Here is a 17638-nt window from a genome sequence, read left to right on the forward strand (position 1 = left end):
GGCATGTCATTCTTTTCAAGTGGGAGGGCTGTGAATTTACGTCTCACTTCCAACTTATACGAGGAAACCTTTCCACCAATGTGGCATGCAGTTAGATATGCAATCAGTCGATTGGTGTCAGGTGCTTCTTGTTGTGTTTGATTGGTTGGAAAAAAAATCTGCACCCACAGTGGCCCTCGAGGTCCGGATTGCCCAGGTCTGTTTAGTAAGGTCACAAGCGAGTGACCTAAAGCATGTACTAATAGGAAGTGCGTAACTGACATCACAAAATGGCTTCGCCCATTAGATGTCACTTGAACAGATTGTTGATTCATTCAAAATGGTGGAACTCTTGCCCCATCAATGGCAACCAAATTAAGGCTATCGTCAATAATGCACATTTTCAAAGGGAAAGAAATTTTATAAAATAATCATAAAGTCAAGTCATTGTTGTATCAACAACGTTCTTCCACAGCGTCATTTTTTCGAAGCCTTTGTCTCTTTAAGAAAAAGAAAAGTCGGGCAGGCCCTTTAATCCTTAGGCTGACGTCACTCAGCCCTCAAGCCCCGCGCGCTGATTGGCTAACGGTGACGTCAACCTGATATTTTCCTATTTTTTTCCTGCCCGACGACTAAAACATGACCTCATCGCGTTAGTTTTTGCGAAAGTACTCCAATGTAGCTCTGGTAACCCCCCCCCAGCCTCCCCAACACCCCCCGGAACCGAGCCACGGACGTCTTAACACGGAGTTCAACCACCCGAGTCGACCTTTTTGTGGTTGTTTTGAAGCAAGACAAGGGAAGCGCTGGCTGCTGGCGCTGTCATGCCGTGTCAGCTGCGCCGTGCCCGGGGACGCGAGCGGCCGTTCTCCCCCCTCGCGCGGAGGCCCTTCCGGGACTGCAGGACCAGCACGCGAGCCCCAGGTAAGATAGCTTAACTTGACGCATGGCCTGGCGCTGTTTCACTTGAAAATATGTCGCTAGCACGCGTGTCCCCTCTTTGTTTTTTCTTTTTCGCGCGCATGGCTCGCTAGCAGTGCTAAGTGCCGTTAGCATGGTTAGCTCAGTGATATTAGCGCCCCTCCTCTCCCCTCCCCTCCCTCCTCTTCATTCCCCTCCTCCGGGTGCCCCTCCCTCCCCCACTGTCAGGCGCGCGCGTGCGTGCGTGCTGTCGTGCGTCTGTGTGTCTTCTTCGATGGCAAGAAAACGCGCTGAAAATGATGTTCTCGTTTCATACCGAGTGGGAACTGGTCGATTAATCGCCCCCCGTTGCAAGGTAAGAAGGGCATTCTTCAATGCCGCTTTTGCTTTCAAGCGACCGCGTCGGTTTTTTTCCTGCACGCTCGCACGCACGCCCTCACGTACACGCGCGCCGTCCCAAAAGACACGACAGGTCCCATCTCCGTCTGCAAGGAGGCCAACAAAAGAGCGAATCCGAGAGACTGAATGCATTCGTCCTTTGGCCAATGTTGTCAAGGTCGATTGAGAACAATGGCCGTTTGTCCTCCATCTTTGATATAAAGTGTCAAACGGGCATCTGTCGCATTTGGACTGGCAGCGAACGATGGCGGCCGGCAGGCCGGCCAGCCAGCCTCCACCGTCACTGTTCGAGAACGACCAAAACAAAACAAAACAAAAAACCTATCCTTTATTCAGCAGGGGTCAGGAATCTTTTTGATGGAGAGAGTCATAAACAATTGCTATTTTCAAATGTTATTCATTGAGAGCCATACTCCAAATTTCAAAGTCAAAATACACTAAAATGTGTGCTATTTGCAGTGATGTCACCACTTTTAAAGTACAAACGCTCTCTGAGATCTTTTGACAACATTGTCGTGCTGTTGCTAATTAATGTGAGCATGCATGCAGAAGAATCGAATGAAAATAAAAATGTTTAAAGCCGCGCTGGAGGTAGTTTGGGCGACACACTGCTCCCGTAACGCTCCTATTGATGCATTTGGGACGGAGCTCTCTCAACAGCGCTTCCTATACTTTAGCGGAGAGCCATATGGACCTATCCAAAGAGCCACACATGGCTCCTGAGCCATAGGTTCTCTCCAAACTGAACTGGATAATTTTAAGACTTGACCCTTGAATTTGGAGTATAGAGGGGGGTTTCCGGTGTCAATGATTGGCTGCCACGTGACGTCAATGGAAGACTTGAGTTAGCTTTCAATTCATTGATTTATCAGATAGAATTATTGGCCGTGGCCAGTTTAGTCAAAAGACAAAGATGCTCTTTGTTTTCTGGAAATAGAAATATCTGAACTTTTTCAATTATTTTTGTTTCTTACTTTTGAGTGAAGGAACTTTTGGGAATTTTGATGTTAACGGCTGGCGGATGACGTTGTTGTCCATGGGAATGTTGTTGCTTTATTTCCAAACTCTAAAGGCATGAAAGCAAAGTGGCAAAAGGTGTTTAGTGGTTTCTGCGTGCGTAGGTAGGTGCCAGCCATTGAATCTGGCACTTCCAGTTATTTGGCATCAGAAAGCCATTGCCGGGGCACGTTAAACCGGTTCTTCGGGTTGTGCTCTTTGTCCTCCGGGCAGAACCATGCCTTGGCGCTTTTACGCCGCGTCCAAAAATTACGAGATGGCTCGTCCAAAACTAAACTGTCGGAAATCCCCCCCCCCCTCTTCCCCAACCCCCATTCCTCCTCTTCCGCCTGTCTCCGTGGCAACAGCAGAATCTGCCGCGTCTCGCTCCATCTCTCCGCGGCGCCTCTCCTCTTGCCCGTGCCGCCGCTTTCCTTCTTTCCTTGCTTGTTTCCACGTCCGTCCGCCCGTCCGTCCACATCCTTGGCTCTCGTTTCCGTAGCGACGGAGAAGCGAGGTTAAAAAGGCATCTTTGGAAGGTGAGCTGGTTCCGCATTAGCGCTTGCCTTCATTCAAACGGCGGCTAGTGAAAATATCTTTGGATTGTGGGCCGCACAACAAGCTTAAATGTTGCATTTCTCAGCTTTGGCACGAGGTGAAGTTAGTCACTCCAACAGTGGCTCTCTATTATTTCCAATTGATGTTGAAAACGGTACAATTTAAGGGGGTGGATTGACTTTATTTTCCAAGAAAACACAATTTTAATATGTCATTCTGGTTTAGACTTTCTTGTCATCTTCTCTTTGTTCTGCACAGTTCGAGCTATTTTTGAATTTCAAACATGATATTTTGCCAGATTTACGTATTGACATTGAATGGAATGCCATTATATAAGTACAATGAAAATGTCCATGACTTGTAAAGTGTCCTGGACGTCTATGGCGGCCTGGCAAGACGCTCACTCCTTTTGTTTTCCTTCCTCAGGTGCCATGAATGCGTCGTCACCTCGCTCCGGGGTGCCCTCCGTCCTCTGACCCCGCCTCCTCTCGCTCCGCCTCTTGCATTCTGACCCCCCCGACCCCGAAGCCAGCTCTCCGACCCCCCCCCACCCCGACCGAGCCGGCCCAATGGCGGGGGAGAAGGTCCCCGGCAAGCGAGGCGGCATGGACATCAAGCGCCTGGCCGGCCTGATCCAGAGGGGGAGCGCTCGCCTGTTGCTGATCGACAGCAGGACCTTTTCCGAGTACAACGCCTGGCACGTGCAGGGGGCGCTCAACGTTTGCTGCTCCAAGCTGCTCAAGCGCCGGCTGCAGCAGGACAAGATGGCCGTCACCGAGCTGCTGCAACCCAACTGCAAAATCAAGGTCAGCAAAACAATCTAAACCAAACCAAAGCTGCACCTAAGAGGGGGAAAATCTGGAAATTTAAAATATATCTATACTCTTTATTTGAATTTGATCCTAAATCAGAAAATCACTCATGATTGACTTTCTTGGGCCGCACAAAATAATGCGGCGGGCCACATTTGGCCCCCGGGCCGCCACTTTGACACCCGTGGTCTAAAGAAATCCGAAAAATATCTAACAAATTTCATAACCCAATTTTGCCTCAAATTTAAGCCTACATGTAAACAAATATTTTTGAGTGCGCCCAAAATTGGACACCCGTTTTTTTTTTTTTTTTTTGTGTGCCGTCAGCGTAATGACGCTTTTTTTCCACACGGCTCGTATTTTTAGTCACGGCGTGAAACTCAATGAAGTCTGCGAGAAGAAACCCAAAGCCCAGCAGGCCCGCCGCCATGGCGTCTCACTTACGTGGGTGCCGCCGTATTCCGTGACCCGACGCCAAGCGAAGTGGCTTCACCGGGCGTCGTCACGTCCGTAATTGCTCCTATTGTTTCCCTATTCTTTCCATTGAACGCCATCGGAGATAATGTCAGAGCTTTTTTGGGGAATTTGGGCTGGCTTTCATTTCCTTTTGCTCTGTTGCGCAATCCACGTGCGACAATGTTTTGATTTCTCTGGGATGGCGTCGCCTGCGTCACGGCCAAGCGGGCACACCTGCTATTTTCCGTGACGCCTCCATTTATTGGATTCCGTCTCAAATGGATTTATTGCGCTGCGTTCCAAACGCAAATACGTCTTTTGATATTCGAGGCAAATTGTCTTTCAAAAATAGATATTCCCTTTCTATATTTGACTTTTTAGCCAACATTCCCAAATTTGACAGTGACTGGATCAAAAGATCATTTTTATTGTTGATATTTTCCACGACGCTAACGCTAAACAGCCGGTGACAAAATTGTACAGAGCGAAATGGGACGTGGCCCGGAAATTGGAAGCTAAAGGAGCATTTTCCCCCTGGGATTTTTATTTATTTCTTTTTTTGGGGAGGGGGAGGGCTATGAGAGACAACAACCCTCCCCCCAGTAAAGCGGATAAGGCTGGCGATTAGCGACGGTCTGGATGAAGCTGGAACTAGCCAGAGGGCCACGCTTTTGTTATGGCCTAAGCGTGACATCATCCCTTTGTGCGGGCCGCGGGCCAGGCACGCGCCCAGTTAACGGGGGCTCCAAGAGAAGGAGGGGGGAGGGGAGGGGAGTGTCGGAGGGGGACCCTCGGCCCCCGGCCCGCGGCCAAAGACGCCATTGTGGCTCTTTGTCAGGGAAGTGCTCGGCCTGTCATTTGTCAACACGTTTATTGGAACCCAGACGCTTTGGTGGGTTCCAAGAAATTGGACGTCTACCGCCGTCCACCGCCGTTCACCGCCGTTGCCATTAGCTACGGCGTTTTGGACCACCGTATCGGAGCAATTAGGTTCTAGTTTGGCCCAAATAGTGAGCGCTAGCTCATTGCGACCTCCCGACAATAGAAGCCGAGCGGCCCGGGGGGGGGGGGGGGGGCGCATTCTTCATCATCGTCATGGCATGGGCGCCAGCTGTCAGTGCCACTCCATGACATCATTGGTGGGGAGGGGGCACGCCACGTGCCGCCCGAGTCTTCACACGAGCCACGTGACTAGCGCCTCGTCTTTCGCTAGAGATAATACATTAAAGCTCACGCAATGGCCCATTTTATAGATAGCAATGTATGAAAAAAATGGGGGAAATATAATATAATAATAAATAGTGTGTGGATCATCGTTTTATTTGTTGCTCGGATTTAAACTTAATGCAAAAGTGCCATTGCATTAAAAGCCCTGAATATTCAGTTTTTTTATCGATCTAAAACGATGTTTATTTGATTTTTAAAAAAATATTTTAGATTTTACAAAATGATTTTTAAATTTAAAAAAATGGATTAAAAAATGACTGATTGATTTAAAAGGGGGGAAATCGGGAAATGTAATATACATCTGTAATATTAATTTTAATTTGATCCTAAAATACATGATTGACTTTCCCGGGCGCACAAAATGATGCGGCGGGCCAGATTTGGCCCCCGGGCCGCCACTTTGACACACATAAGATAAGGAGTTGGATTGGTAGTCTTAAAATAGTTGAAATATCAATCCAGATGGTGCCATTTTTTTGCAGCTCTGCCTGGACCAATTCACCAAGCATTCCTTGTTTACCTGCAGTGTTGTTGCGCCACTGCGGACGCCACTGGGTGCTGCAAGTAGCGGTGGTGTGTGATTGGCTGGTGGGGGGTGGGGGGGTGATCTGCCGCTTGCACAGACTTAGAAGAGTGTTGTAATGCTGCATTCTGCGGCGGCCGGCGCCACCTTCTTACGTCACTCACTTTTACTGCGCCAAACACAGTTGAGATCCTCACTCTGCTTGCTCATTCGCTGCCAGAAAACAAACAGAAAAGGTGTCCAAACTGTGCCAAAGTTCACATTTTCCCCCCCACTCATCTCTCACTCTTGTTTTCAAAGAAACCATCACCAAATTCAGATGTCACTTTTGAACCACCACCTCTTCATTTGCAGCTAAAAAACGAGTTTAATGGCGTTCTGTTATTCCGAGATCATCAATTGCTATACCGGTTCCACTTTGGTGGCTCAAAGAGGTCTTTTTTTCTTTCTTTTGTTTCTCTGCCTTTTTCGAGGCCGCCTCTCGGTCACGTGACAGTAGCCTGCCCGACGACGGCGGCGGCGACAGCGTGCGTCGTGCGCGGCCTGGCTCGTCTCATTCGTTCCTGCGTTGAGGCGACATCATAATGCATCAATTCATCTTTTCAAACGTGACCGCGGAAAAACAAAGAGCTATTTTAAGACTGTGCAGGGGTGGGGGGGCTTTTGAATCCCATATTAGAATTAAAAAAACGTGCTTTTTATCAGATTATAAAACTACTTTTTTTTATATAAATGTGGATCTTTATAAGCGAATGATGATCACCATGTGTTTTGGTGTAATATCTATCCCATTTTTTTTGTTAAATATATCTATTTATATCATTTTTGGAAAGGTAATAAAATAAATTCTAATATTGAATTTTTCATTATTTTTTGGGGGGGGCGCAGGTGGAGCTGGGCAAGAAGCAGGAAGTGGTGCTCTACGACCAGAGTTCCAAAGACGTCAGTCAACTGGCCAAAGACGGTTTTGTGCACATCCTCATGAGCAAGTTGGAGGGAACCTTCCACAAAGTCTCTCTTCTCACTGGTAGGAAAAAAGCTGCTCACTTTTGTCTTTATTTTGCAATGGCACCCTTTGGCCTCGGGAGGTCACTGTTGCTGACTCCATTTGGGGCATGTCGTCGCCGACGCTCGCGTATTTGACGGACAGACGGGTTCATTTAGTACGGCTTTTCGTTCCAACCTATAAAAGAAAAACCTTTCCATCAATCTGGTATCTAAAAAGTGCTATTAGTGGATTCATTAGATGGGTAGGAACAAAAACCTGCAACCATGGTGGTTCTGGAGGACCACTTTGCAGACCCCTCCTGATCACTTTTAACTACTCTCTCTCTCTCATGTCATTTTATGGTAGAAAATCTTAACTCACGACACAAAATTCCATTGAAATTAGAACATAATCAAAGACTTCCAACATGAAAGATCATTGAAGGACCAAACTTTTATTGCCCGATGAGATCCTTCTTTTGTGACATGTTGGATTGGTTTGGACGAGCTGGTTGTTTTTTTTTTGGGGGGGGGGGTTCTGGATGACACATTTCAGAGAAGAATGTCATAGCCATCGTTGCCATCTTGCTCAATTCAGTTGCAGGTTACACAATGGGGGGTGGGGGCCCCCCAACCGTTAGTGCATCAAAGTAGAAGAGGTGAGGTCATGGTCGCCGTTGCCGCCATTGCCGGCCCTCTCTATCTCTCTCTCTCTCTCTCTCTCTCTCTCGGCGGCCCTTGACACGGAGTACAATGAGCTACACAATCCGTATTCAATATGCGCATATGAAGTAGAGCGAGGCAAGAAAAGGCCAGCTATTTGAGAGCTGAGGTAATGCTCCTCCTTTCGGACGCGTTACGCACGCTCACACCGCTGCCGACCCTCCCACCATTAGCATTCAAATTGGATTGGACGTCCACTTCCGGTAAAACCAGCCATTTTACCACCTTGAATTTGAGGTAGCTTCTTTAGCCCCCTCCTCCTTTTTTCTGGCCCCTCCTCTCCATTAGCGCCGGAGGATTCAATTGAGCGTGATTTGGCAGGGTGGGCCACCTCGTCCTCCAGGTTCCCCCAATAACCCCCCCCTTGGCTTCTCCTGTTTGACCACAGCGAGAACGGGGCGCTATTTTTAGGCCCAGACTCCCGCGGTGGTCACATCTGGCGCCGGTCGTGCCAAGGTCAGGAAGCCGAGCCAATGAAAAAAAGGGTGACGGAGCTCAGGTCGATAAAGAAAAGGGAATATGGATGCTTTCTGTATTCATTCATTCAAAAAAAGGACCATTCATTTCAAAAAGATTTTTAAGTCAGGTTTTGCACGAAAACTAAACAGATGTCCAGATTGTGGAAATGGGACGAAAGAAGCGACAATTCCTTCAGCCAAAAGTTGCGTGATGTGCTTGATGTCATTTTTTTTTTTTTGCCTTGAAAAAAAATCCCTTCATCTGCATGTGTTTGAAAGTCTTCACATTGCCAAATGTTTCCACCATGACGTGATCTCGTCCCATCCTCCTCATTTACCTCCTCCTCTTCTTCATCCTTGCAACACTTGAGTTTCAAACAATGTCATTGTTGATTTTCTGGGTTGTACTTGTTGGCTGCCCTTTGGACCAATAGGAGGGCCCGGTGATCCAAAACCAGTTGAGATAATTTAGACGTCCATTGTTGTCTATTGAGTTTGTCTCACGTACTCGCGGCTCCTCCTCTTGTTAGGACCACTTTTGTATCTTTTCCAGTTGCTACTACGGCCTTACTAGGTCACTTCCCGTCCATTTGGGAGCATTTTTTTTGTGGGGCCCTCCCCGTCCCCACGGATTGGACACCATGTCAAGCAAGGAGCCGGCCGGGGTCATTGGCTTTGGCTAGCTTAACCGCTAACTAACTACCTCAGGCCCTTGGCATGGCAGCTGTGTATGTGGGCATGACATCACTCTTCTAACTGATCCCTTGACAACGTCCACCGTCAACACACACACACACGCACACACACTCGCACACAAACACAGCGTCAAAGCAGATCTCCTTGCAGAACGGTCTGCTTTTTTGCACAGGTCACCACCTTCTCAAATGAGCGACGGCCAACTCGCGTCTTAAACTCGTTAACTGGTTTGTTTTGGGGTAAGGACTGGAACACAAGTATTGGACTTGGATGGCTGTCATTGGTGCTGAAAGGTGATCTTTTTGGGTTTTTTAACAAGTCAAAGTGGTACACAACCTGTTTCCATTTGGCGCTGGTGCGTCACGGCCGTTTTATAAGCTTCATTTTTGTCATTCCATAGTAGAGCCCCAAGCGTCACATGCAAATTACACCATGAGGCGTTGTCTTTTTACCCTCCACGACAACTTGGACATGGCTCTCTGTCCAATATCTGTTTGATTAAGTTCACTGTTGTATTTTGAGTAAGCCATCCTTTAGGAAGATCATTTTCTAACCTAAAAGAAAGATTTCTGCAAAAATGAACAATGTTTTCTCCATCATTCACCAATTTGGGCCAAACACTCAATCATTTTCATCCCAAAAAATGCCACATTTTTTACCCAGCAAAAAGCAACTGTTTCCTACCTAAAAAATGAACAACATTGAACAATTTTCTCTCACTCTTCATAGACGCACATGCTTCTCATGACAGTTGAACGCGCTGACAGTCGAGCTATTCTGCACAAATGTTGTGACTGTTTGAAGCATTCAGCTCTTTCAATTGTTCTCTGGCAACACCATTGTTGAAAAGGGTCCGTTTTGGGGGGTGCCGCAGCGCCGAGCGGCGCTCGGCTACCTGCGACGAGCGGCAAAGCTTCCCCAATAGAGGCCGCCTCGCATATTTCTTGCCTGACGAAGGAATGCGGTTACATGCCTTGGACGTGAGCTATGACGGAACTCTGGGAGGGAGCCAGTCTCCCGGCCCCGCCCCCGACCGCTGAGCTCATTCACCCCCGAGCGCCGTCGCCCGACCTCGCTCCTCGAGAGACGAGGGAGGGAGGGAGGGAGGCGGGTTAGCCACGCCTCCCTCCCGCCAGCCGCCCAATGGGAGACGCCGAAAGCCCGGCGGCAAAACAATAGTCTTTGGCCCTCCTCGCCGCCGACTCAGTGAGACGCGCGAGAGCGGTCGCGCACGGATATCGCCTGCCTTTCCCCGACCGTGCCGTTCTTCCAGATTCATCCACGCGCGCCACTTCTTTTTTTGGGGAGAGGAGGAGTCTCCCTTTGTTTTGCCGTCCTCTGGCTTTAAAGAGGAAAAAAGGACATTTTTTTTGGGAGAATGCCGTTGGACGTGGTGATTGCCGGCGGCCAGGATCGCTTTTGGACGGATTCGCGGGACGCCGACATGAGGTTGAAGATGAGGGTGCGCAGGATGAAGGAGGGGAGAGAGCTACGAGGTGCGTAACCACGTCCCGAGACCGGGGGGGCCGTCCATCTCGGAGAACCACTTGGGAGTAAACAGCGTCCGTTGGGAAAATGGGGACCTCGTCGAGGGTAGCGCGTCAGTTCATGCAGATCATAAATGTGCTCACCCAATGACATCCATGGAGATATTTTAGTTGCCACATTTGCCAGTTTTTTATTTTTGTTTAAAGTCATGCGTGACATGAACTTATTGGTGCCGGTGTTGCCTGTAGGTTCCTAGTTAGCCAATAAAGGGTGAGTCTTCAGCCTGCAGTAGCACTCAATTGATCTATTTTTTTATTTGTATATGTTGAGGCACCCTTGTGAGGATCAGCCACTTGACTTCTAAGGGCATTGCTGGCCACAATATTAATATAAAATGGGAATATTATATGTATATATTCTCTTGTATTATATCAATATGTGCACCCAATGTTAGCTCCAATTATTCAATAATAATTGAATGGATTTAGCACAATCATTTTTGGCCTTAAATTTGAGTGTTTTAGTCATTGATTTTTTTTCACATTTTCAAAAAAAAGTAAAAGAATCCAGTTGTTGTTTATTGAATAAGTATTAATTTGTGGCCCGCCATTGACACGCATGGATGTCCGTTGCACATCAAGCGGGAGGAGTCATCCACCATTGACGGTTAAAAAACCTGGAGGAAGGAAGGACTGGATTTTCTTGTTTTTTTTCATTTATGATGTAGTATTGTGCTTGCATTTAATTGGGATCTTTATCGTCTGTACTTTTTTTCTATTCTATTTCTATTTGTCCCAAAGCTTAATTTGGCATGAATTTTCAATCTGATTTCTCCTCTATTTGTCCATTTAATTTTTGCAGGCAAAGGGTTAAAGTAAGGATGACATCACCATCCTCCCCCTCTCCTCCCCCTCCCCCCACCTCATCTGGGCGCTGTCAATCTCTTTTGTGTTGTGACAGCGACCCGCCTTTCCTTTCTGCCGGCCCGCCGTTGCCCTCCGTGCGGCCGAGTGGGACGCCAGCGCTGATGTCATGCGTGCGGCGCGGCGGGTGGGGGTGGCTCGCCGTGCTAATGTTCCCCAGAGGGGACAGCTGGCCCAATGGCGTCACGTCTACCCTCGTGTGAACTCCGGAGGGGGGGAAGGGGGTGCTTGGCCATGCCATATGAGCCCAAATGAAGGATATTTTCATGGTCTGTGGGGGGCGGCGGCAGCGGCGGCGGGCCCTGGTCGCTTTGCTTACAACGTGCATCTTGGTCCAAAAACGGCGCGCCGAGGTCGAGCCCGCACATCTGCTACCCGTTGTCAAAATTGGAACATTTGAATTGGCCTGGAGTTCACCGCTTAGAAACCAGGGAAAGCCGCCAAGGAGAGAGAGAGAGAGAGTTGGCTAAAAGGGAAGAAGAGAAAGTGTGTCTGTGTGGGGGGGTGTCATTAAGCTCTTGCATAAGCGAGGAAAATGGAAAGGAAAAAAAGGAAAGGAAGGCCGCCTGGAGGAGAAACCATGCCACACGGTGCCCTCCAATAACCCAATCCGCCGCCGCCTTTTTCCAACAAACCAAATCCAAGACGAGACGATTCGCTCCACTTTTGCTTGCTGGCTTATTTCCTTCGACGTTAGTCACATGGCTGCTTTCCACAAGTTCAAAATGTCTCTTTATTGGACACAAATGTGTACGCTTGACATGGAAATACCAAATTGGATCAAAGCTAGGTATCACTGGGAATATTTTTCATTTAATATTGGTGGATTGTTTATATTTTTGGCCAGAAATGTCGGGGGTTATTATGTCGTGGTGCTTTGTCCAAAAAAAAAACCTTTTTGAAAAAGTGGATGGGACTCTATTTTTAGCCGGGCGCGCTCCTCCGGCTCGCCAAAGGGGGCTCACGCGGTTGCGCCTTGACGCCCGCCGCCTGCCGTACTTGGAACCATCTTCTGGCGTCCGGAAGGGAAATGCTTGGCCGGTGACGTTATAATCAGACCCCCACCCCTTCCTCACAAACACACTTTTTTTCTTGGAGTCACATCTCAAGATGTCAACATTTCGTCAAGAAAATTTCCCAAACTTTCCAATACTAGACCATTTTCTACTAGAATATTGTCTATGATAAAACTGCCATTGATGTGGCTAGACGTCTGATTCATTTGGATGGGCTCTGGGAAGTCATTTGCCCACATTGCATAACTGCAAAAAAAAGTCATTTTCTAAAAATGAACATTTTGACATCATTTTGAACGGGGGGGTGGGGTGCAATTCAAACATTTTCTTCCATTAGCAGAGTAAACTGACTTCGTCCAGCAAAGAAGAGGCTCTCTTGTTCACTTGGCCTGGCGTAGCTGGCGTGTGGCCCTTTAAGAGGCTCCACTTTTGGCATACGTGCGTCTCCGTTTCCTGCATGAGCTCATGTCGCGAAAAAAAAAAAAGAAGCTAAAGCGGTGCATTGCGTCAGGCTCGTGGAATGAGAGAGGCGCCGTCAGAGGGGGGGCGCCCGCGCTAACGCCTCAGTTAGCGTTAGCGCCCTTCCCCATAGCCTACCACTTGAGAGGAAAAACATGCTAACCCAAAAATGGCTTTTATTGTCCCGGAGGGACATTGGTTTCCAAAGTCACTGACATTAAGCATCAGGTTTTTTATCAAATTGTAAATATGATTTCTTAAGAGTCACATACATATTGTCTGCAGCCTTGTGGTGGAGAGTAACGAAGAAACGTACGTTTGTTTTGCGCAGGAGGCTTTGCGGCGTTCTCGTCCTGCTTCCCCGGCCTGTGCGAAGGGAAGCCGCCGCCGGCTCTTCCCGTCAGCCTATCGCAGCCCTGTTTGCCCGTGGCCAACGTGGGGCCCACCCGCATCCTGCCGCACCTCTACCTGGGCTCCCAGAAAGACGTCCTCAATAAGGTGGGTCCAAACTCAGAAGCCATCTCGTTCAAAAAGCTCTCTTTGCCGGTCCCAGCCAAAAGACAATTATTGCGCTATTAAAAAAAAATTGTTACGGGAATACATTCAATCGTCTATTAGGATCCGACAGCCCTTTCTGGCCACCGTACAAAATTTCAACGCTCTATATTGCACGGTTTGGACAAACGTAGCGAGGGAATTTTAACATACACCCATAAATCAGGCTTTTTAAGGATTCTGGATCACGCTTTAAATGACCTGATTCTTACCAAAGAGAATGGGTGTTCTAAATCCATCTTTTTGGCTCCTTCTCCTTGGCAGGACCTGATGTTTCAGAACGGCATCACCTTTGTGCTGAACGCCAGCAACACGTGTCCCAAGCCGGACTTCATCAACGAGAGCCACTTCATGCGCATCCCCGTCAACGACAACTACTGCGAGAAGTTGCTGCCCTGGCTGGACAAAACTAACGAATTCATCGGTGAGTCGCCGCCCCCCTTCGGTTTGTCATCCGTCCCTTGGCGTCGTCGATTAAGCCCACCTCCTCGTCTCAGACAAAGCCAAGGTGTCCAACTGCAGGGTGATCGTGCACTGCCTGGCCGGGATCTCGCGTTCGGCCACCATCGCCATCGCCTACATCATGAAGACCATGGGCCTGTCGTCCGACGACGCCTACAGGTACGTTAGACTACGTCGAATTCATCCTGACCTAAAACTGACCCGGGGAAACGGTTGTTTTGTCAGGTTCGTGAAGGACCGCAGACCGTCCATATCTCCCAACTTCAACTTCCTGGGTCAGCTGCTGGAGTTTGAGAAAGGCCTGCGACTTCTGCGAGCGCTGACGTCCGACCAGCTCCTCCCGGAAGGCCCGGCCGAAGCCGAGGCCGAACGCAACGGCGCCCGTCGGGAGGGCGAGCGCTCGCCCACGGAGCCGCCCAATCTGAATCCGGAGCCCCAGGCGCCGTCCCCCTCCTCCCTGCGACGGGGCTTCAACGGCCTGCGCCTCTCGGCCGACAGGATGGCGGACACCAACCGCCTCAAGCGCTCCTTCTCGCTGGACATCAAGTCGGCGTACTCCCCCGCAGTGGCGGCGGCCACGGCGCCGGCGTACTCGCAGGACCTCCCCAAACTGTGCAAACTGGACAGCCCCGGCTCGCAGTCCCCCGTCTCGGACAGTCCCGGCTCCTGCGAGTCGCCGGGGAGCGAGGGGCTCCGGCGCCCCGCCCCTTCCAGGTCCAGGAGGAAAGGCAAGCAGGGCCAGGGCGTCTCGCCTGTCCCCTTCCGTCGCCACCCGGCGGGCTCGTCTCCGGAGGCTCCCTCGCTCCCGGGTCTTGGAGCGGCGTGGACCCAACGCAGAGAGGGCGCCCGGGCCGGCACCCCCGGCACTCCCGAGGCGGACGGCGGGAGTCCGTTCCCGGCGTACGCGCCGGCGCGCTTGCGGGACGAGGCGGCTGCGGCGGCGGCGGCCCGGGAGAAGCCGCGGCGGGAAAAGCGCGACTTTGGCGCCAACGACAAACAGTTCAAACGGCGCAGCTGCCAGATGGAATTTGAGGAGGGCATCTCCGAAACGCGCTCCCGGGAAGAACTGGGCAAGATCGGGAAACAGTCCAGCTTCTCCGGGAGCCTGGAGATCATCGAGGTGTCCTGACCCCGGACGCCGCCGGGGACGGACTCCCGCGCCCTCCGGGACGTCCCGTGGAGTAACTGTCTTTTGGACACGGGACGGACCCACGGGCCCGCCCGCCGCTACGAGCCCGGGTCCCCGAGGTAGTAGATATATGGTCGTGAGACGTGAGGCTAGATGTCTCACGCTGGGCCTCCGGGACGGACGGACGTGGGGCGGGTCCTTTTCCGGCCAATTGAAACGGTAATCCAACCTCTGCTTTAAAATGGACCACGCATTTTCCGCCCCGGCGGTCAAAAAGGATGGCCTTCGGTGGCAAACGGCCGCCGTTCCCGCTCAAAGTCTTCTGTCCCAACATGGCCGCCGACCGCTCGGTCAAGAATTTTACGGCGGAGTCGTGAAGAGCCTCCCGTCCCGAGATGAAGTCCCACGGGAGTCAAAATGGGAAAATTGTATGCTGACTGGGGAAGCATCGCCACTGAAGTATTTGAGTAAAGAATTAAGATGTCTTCTCGGCGGAATAAAAACGAAAGAGACGGACTCTTTCAGTTTTTTTTTTTTTTGCCTCTGAAGATGATGGGCCAGCGGGACGCAGCTTTTGGACGGTCTATGTAGAGCCATTCATAATGTTGACTTTTAATTTATTGGTCATTCTGGTAATGAGATCTAATATAATGTTTTGTGGATTGATTTCCCGATTCTTATTTGCTGTATGCTATTTATGAACGTGGGTGGGAGCCAGCAATACGGCAATACGGGCTTCTTTTTTTTCTCCCCCTTCTTACTTTTCCTTCTCAGGGGGAGCTCGGGGTGGGCCGGCTGGCGTTTTTGGAGGCCATCCCCTCTCTTGCTTATTTATTTGTGCGTTGTCCTCCAGCGACGTTTGGCGCTGCTACGCTACCACTTCCCAGCGATTCCTTTTGTGCGCGAGAACGGCTCCCCAAAGCTCCTCTTTCCCGGAATTATTTATGATATAGAAGAAATCCCATACAGGCTGTCCCATTTGCTATTTCCGTCAAGTTGTAAATAGCAAGGCGTGCGAGAACACTGAGATTTGAAAGGAAAAATCCTGCTAGCTAGGCCGCTCGATGCTAAAAAAAAAAAAAATTACCTCAGGTTCGATTGAAAGGCTTTTCTCTCCGCCCCCAAGGCCCTCCCCTTTCCATGTTTTGTGAAAATGAGACAAAATACAGACGTGACAAAATACAAACTCTCCTGAGTCTTCATTTTTTGACCCATTCGCGTTTGACGGATCAAAACAATCCGCAGGATGTGACCTGGCAATTCCCCAAAAAAGCATTACAGTGTGAGGAAGTGACCAATCCATACGAAGTGAACCGGAAAGGCCCCAAAATCAACGGGAAGTGACCAATGAATTCCAAAAAAAGAAGAGAAGAATTAGCTTAACAAGACAAAAAGTAGACTATTTAGCATGTTTTTGCATTTTCTTAATGAAAAAAAAACCAATGAATGTTTGCAAAATAAGGTTGAAGCTAGGCTCGCAAAGTTGCGGAATGGGCAGATGTGAGGTGGCGAGCGATATCGAGCGGCGGCGGATGGATTTCAGGAAGCGACCTTGGGTGGCCACGGCTAAAAGAAGCACCTGAGGCCAGCTCCGTTTCGGAGCTGACAGCGCAAGGACAAACAAATAACGAGCTGCGCTCAGCGGAAGCTTTGACGCAAGTGCCGAAACCAAAGTCTCTCCTTCCGCTTGAAATCCATCGCATTGTCAATATTGGCCACTTGCTGAATATTCAGGCTCATTTCTGGCTCATTTCTTGTATATTTTGGGCCACTTTGGATCATTTCTTGTTGATTTGGGACGATTCCCGGATCACTTCCTATTTCCTTTCACTTCTTGCTGGGTCTCTAAAAGTATCATTTGCTCTCTTTTCATCCCGTAGAAAACAAATGAAGGCTAATGCATCTCGGTCCAAGTGACATCTTGGCTCGCGCTGCCCTCTGGCGGCTATTTGTGAAACTCCTCACAATTGGGTGACCGTCCTCGGTGAAACCGAGCCCCCTCCGGGCCCTGATTGGTGGCCTCCCAAGAGCCAATGGTGTGGCTCTGCAGCTTGTTAACAGGCTCGCCTGTCCTCCTCCGTTATTTATAGAAGTCTGCTGCACACTTTGGTGCTAATGGTGCTAGTTGTGCTAATGGTGCCCGCGTGAGAAATTCTGGCCTACGGTGAGGTCCCCGTGAACTTTGACCCGGCAGGCTGCAGCCTGATGAAAACACACCAGAGAGTTCATTCTTCGGAGGAACCATGGCTGCCAGCCCTTTATACCAGTAGCCCACTTCCCGGCCATAGGTCATTGCACACGGACAAAATCGAATTGGTATTTGCTGATTGGTTTCCATTGACAGCGAGAGCCGTACAATACATTTTGACTGGGAAATCTATAGCTTCATAACATTAAATAGGATTGGGCCAGCTAAACAGCGCCATCGTTCGTCCAAACCCGATGACTGCTTTTTGAGTCACCTGGAAAAGGGAAGGTAGATCGAGAGCTACAGTGTTGGCTTAAAAAAATGGAGCGCCCCAGGCTGATTAGAATATTGAGAACATGCGTGGGCAGTAATCATCTGACCTAAATTTATTTTCAAAGTAAAATCTAGGTATATGGTTGTGAATGTGTGGGTGTGGATTTCCCTTGGTGTCTATTAGTTAATTGGCAACGCAAGTAAAATTATTGTTAAATGAACCCATGACCTGAGTGAAAACTATTAAAATCACCCAGTCATTTGTCGCTTAATTAGCTTCGAAATGTACAGAATACACTCCATGCGATGTTGACATTTGTTTTTACTCAGGCACGACAGCGGCCTCTCGCGGGATTTCGGGTCCTTCCTGGTGTTTTTTGGGCAGGCGCCCCCTGCTGCCGATCGCCCGG

General features: G+C 49.5%; 1 protein-coding gene across 4 annotated transcripts; it reads left to right on the forward strand.

The window, feature by feature from the left end:
* Positions 1-572: 572 nt before the first annotated feature.
* dusp8a (dual specificity phosphatase 8a) lies at positions 573-15957 on the forward strand. Of its 4 annotated transcripts, none has more exons than XM_077711197.1 (7): positions 573-903; positions 3280-3659; positions 6760-6898; positions 12953-13119; positions 13441-13600; positions 13674-13797; positions 13864-15957. In XM_077711197.1, exons 2-7 carry the CDS (start codon positions 3423-3425, stop codon positions 14765-14767), a joined length of 1731 nt encoding a protein of 576 aa, XP_077567323.1. In that variant the 5' UTR covers positions 573-903; positions 3280-3422; the 3' UTR covers positions 14768-15957. The 4 variants fall into 4 exon arrangements, with proteins under 4 accessions (XP_077567323.1, XP_077567324.1, XP_077567325.1 ...); XM_077711198.1 differs by lacking the exon at positions 573-903 and adding an exon at positions 1092-1255; XM_077711199.1 differs by lacking the exon at positions 573-903 and adding an exon at positions 2683-2834.
* The last annotated feature ends 1681 nt before the right edge of the window (positions 15958-17638 follow it).

Source organism: Stigmatopora nigra, unplaced genomic scaffold (assembly GCF_051989575.1).
Source record: "Stigmatopora nigra isolate UIUO_SnigA unplaced genomic scaffold, RoL_Snig_1.1 HiC_scaffold_25, whole genome shotgun sequence".
Classification (NCBI taxonomy): domain Eukaryota; kingdom Metazoa; phylum Chordata; class Actinopteri; order Syngnathiformes; family Syngnathidae; genus Stigmatopora; species Stigmatopora nigra.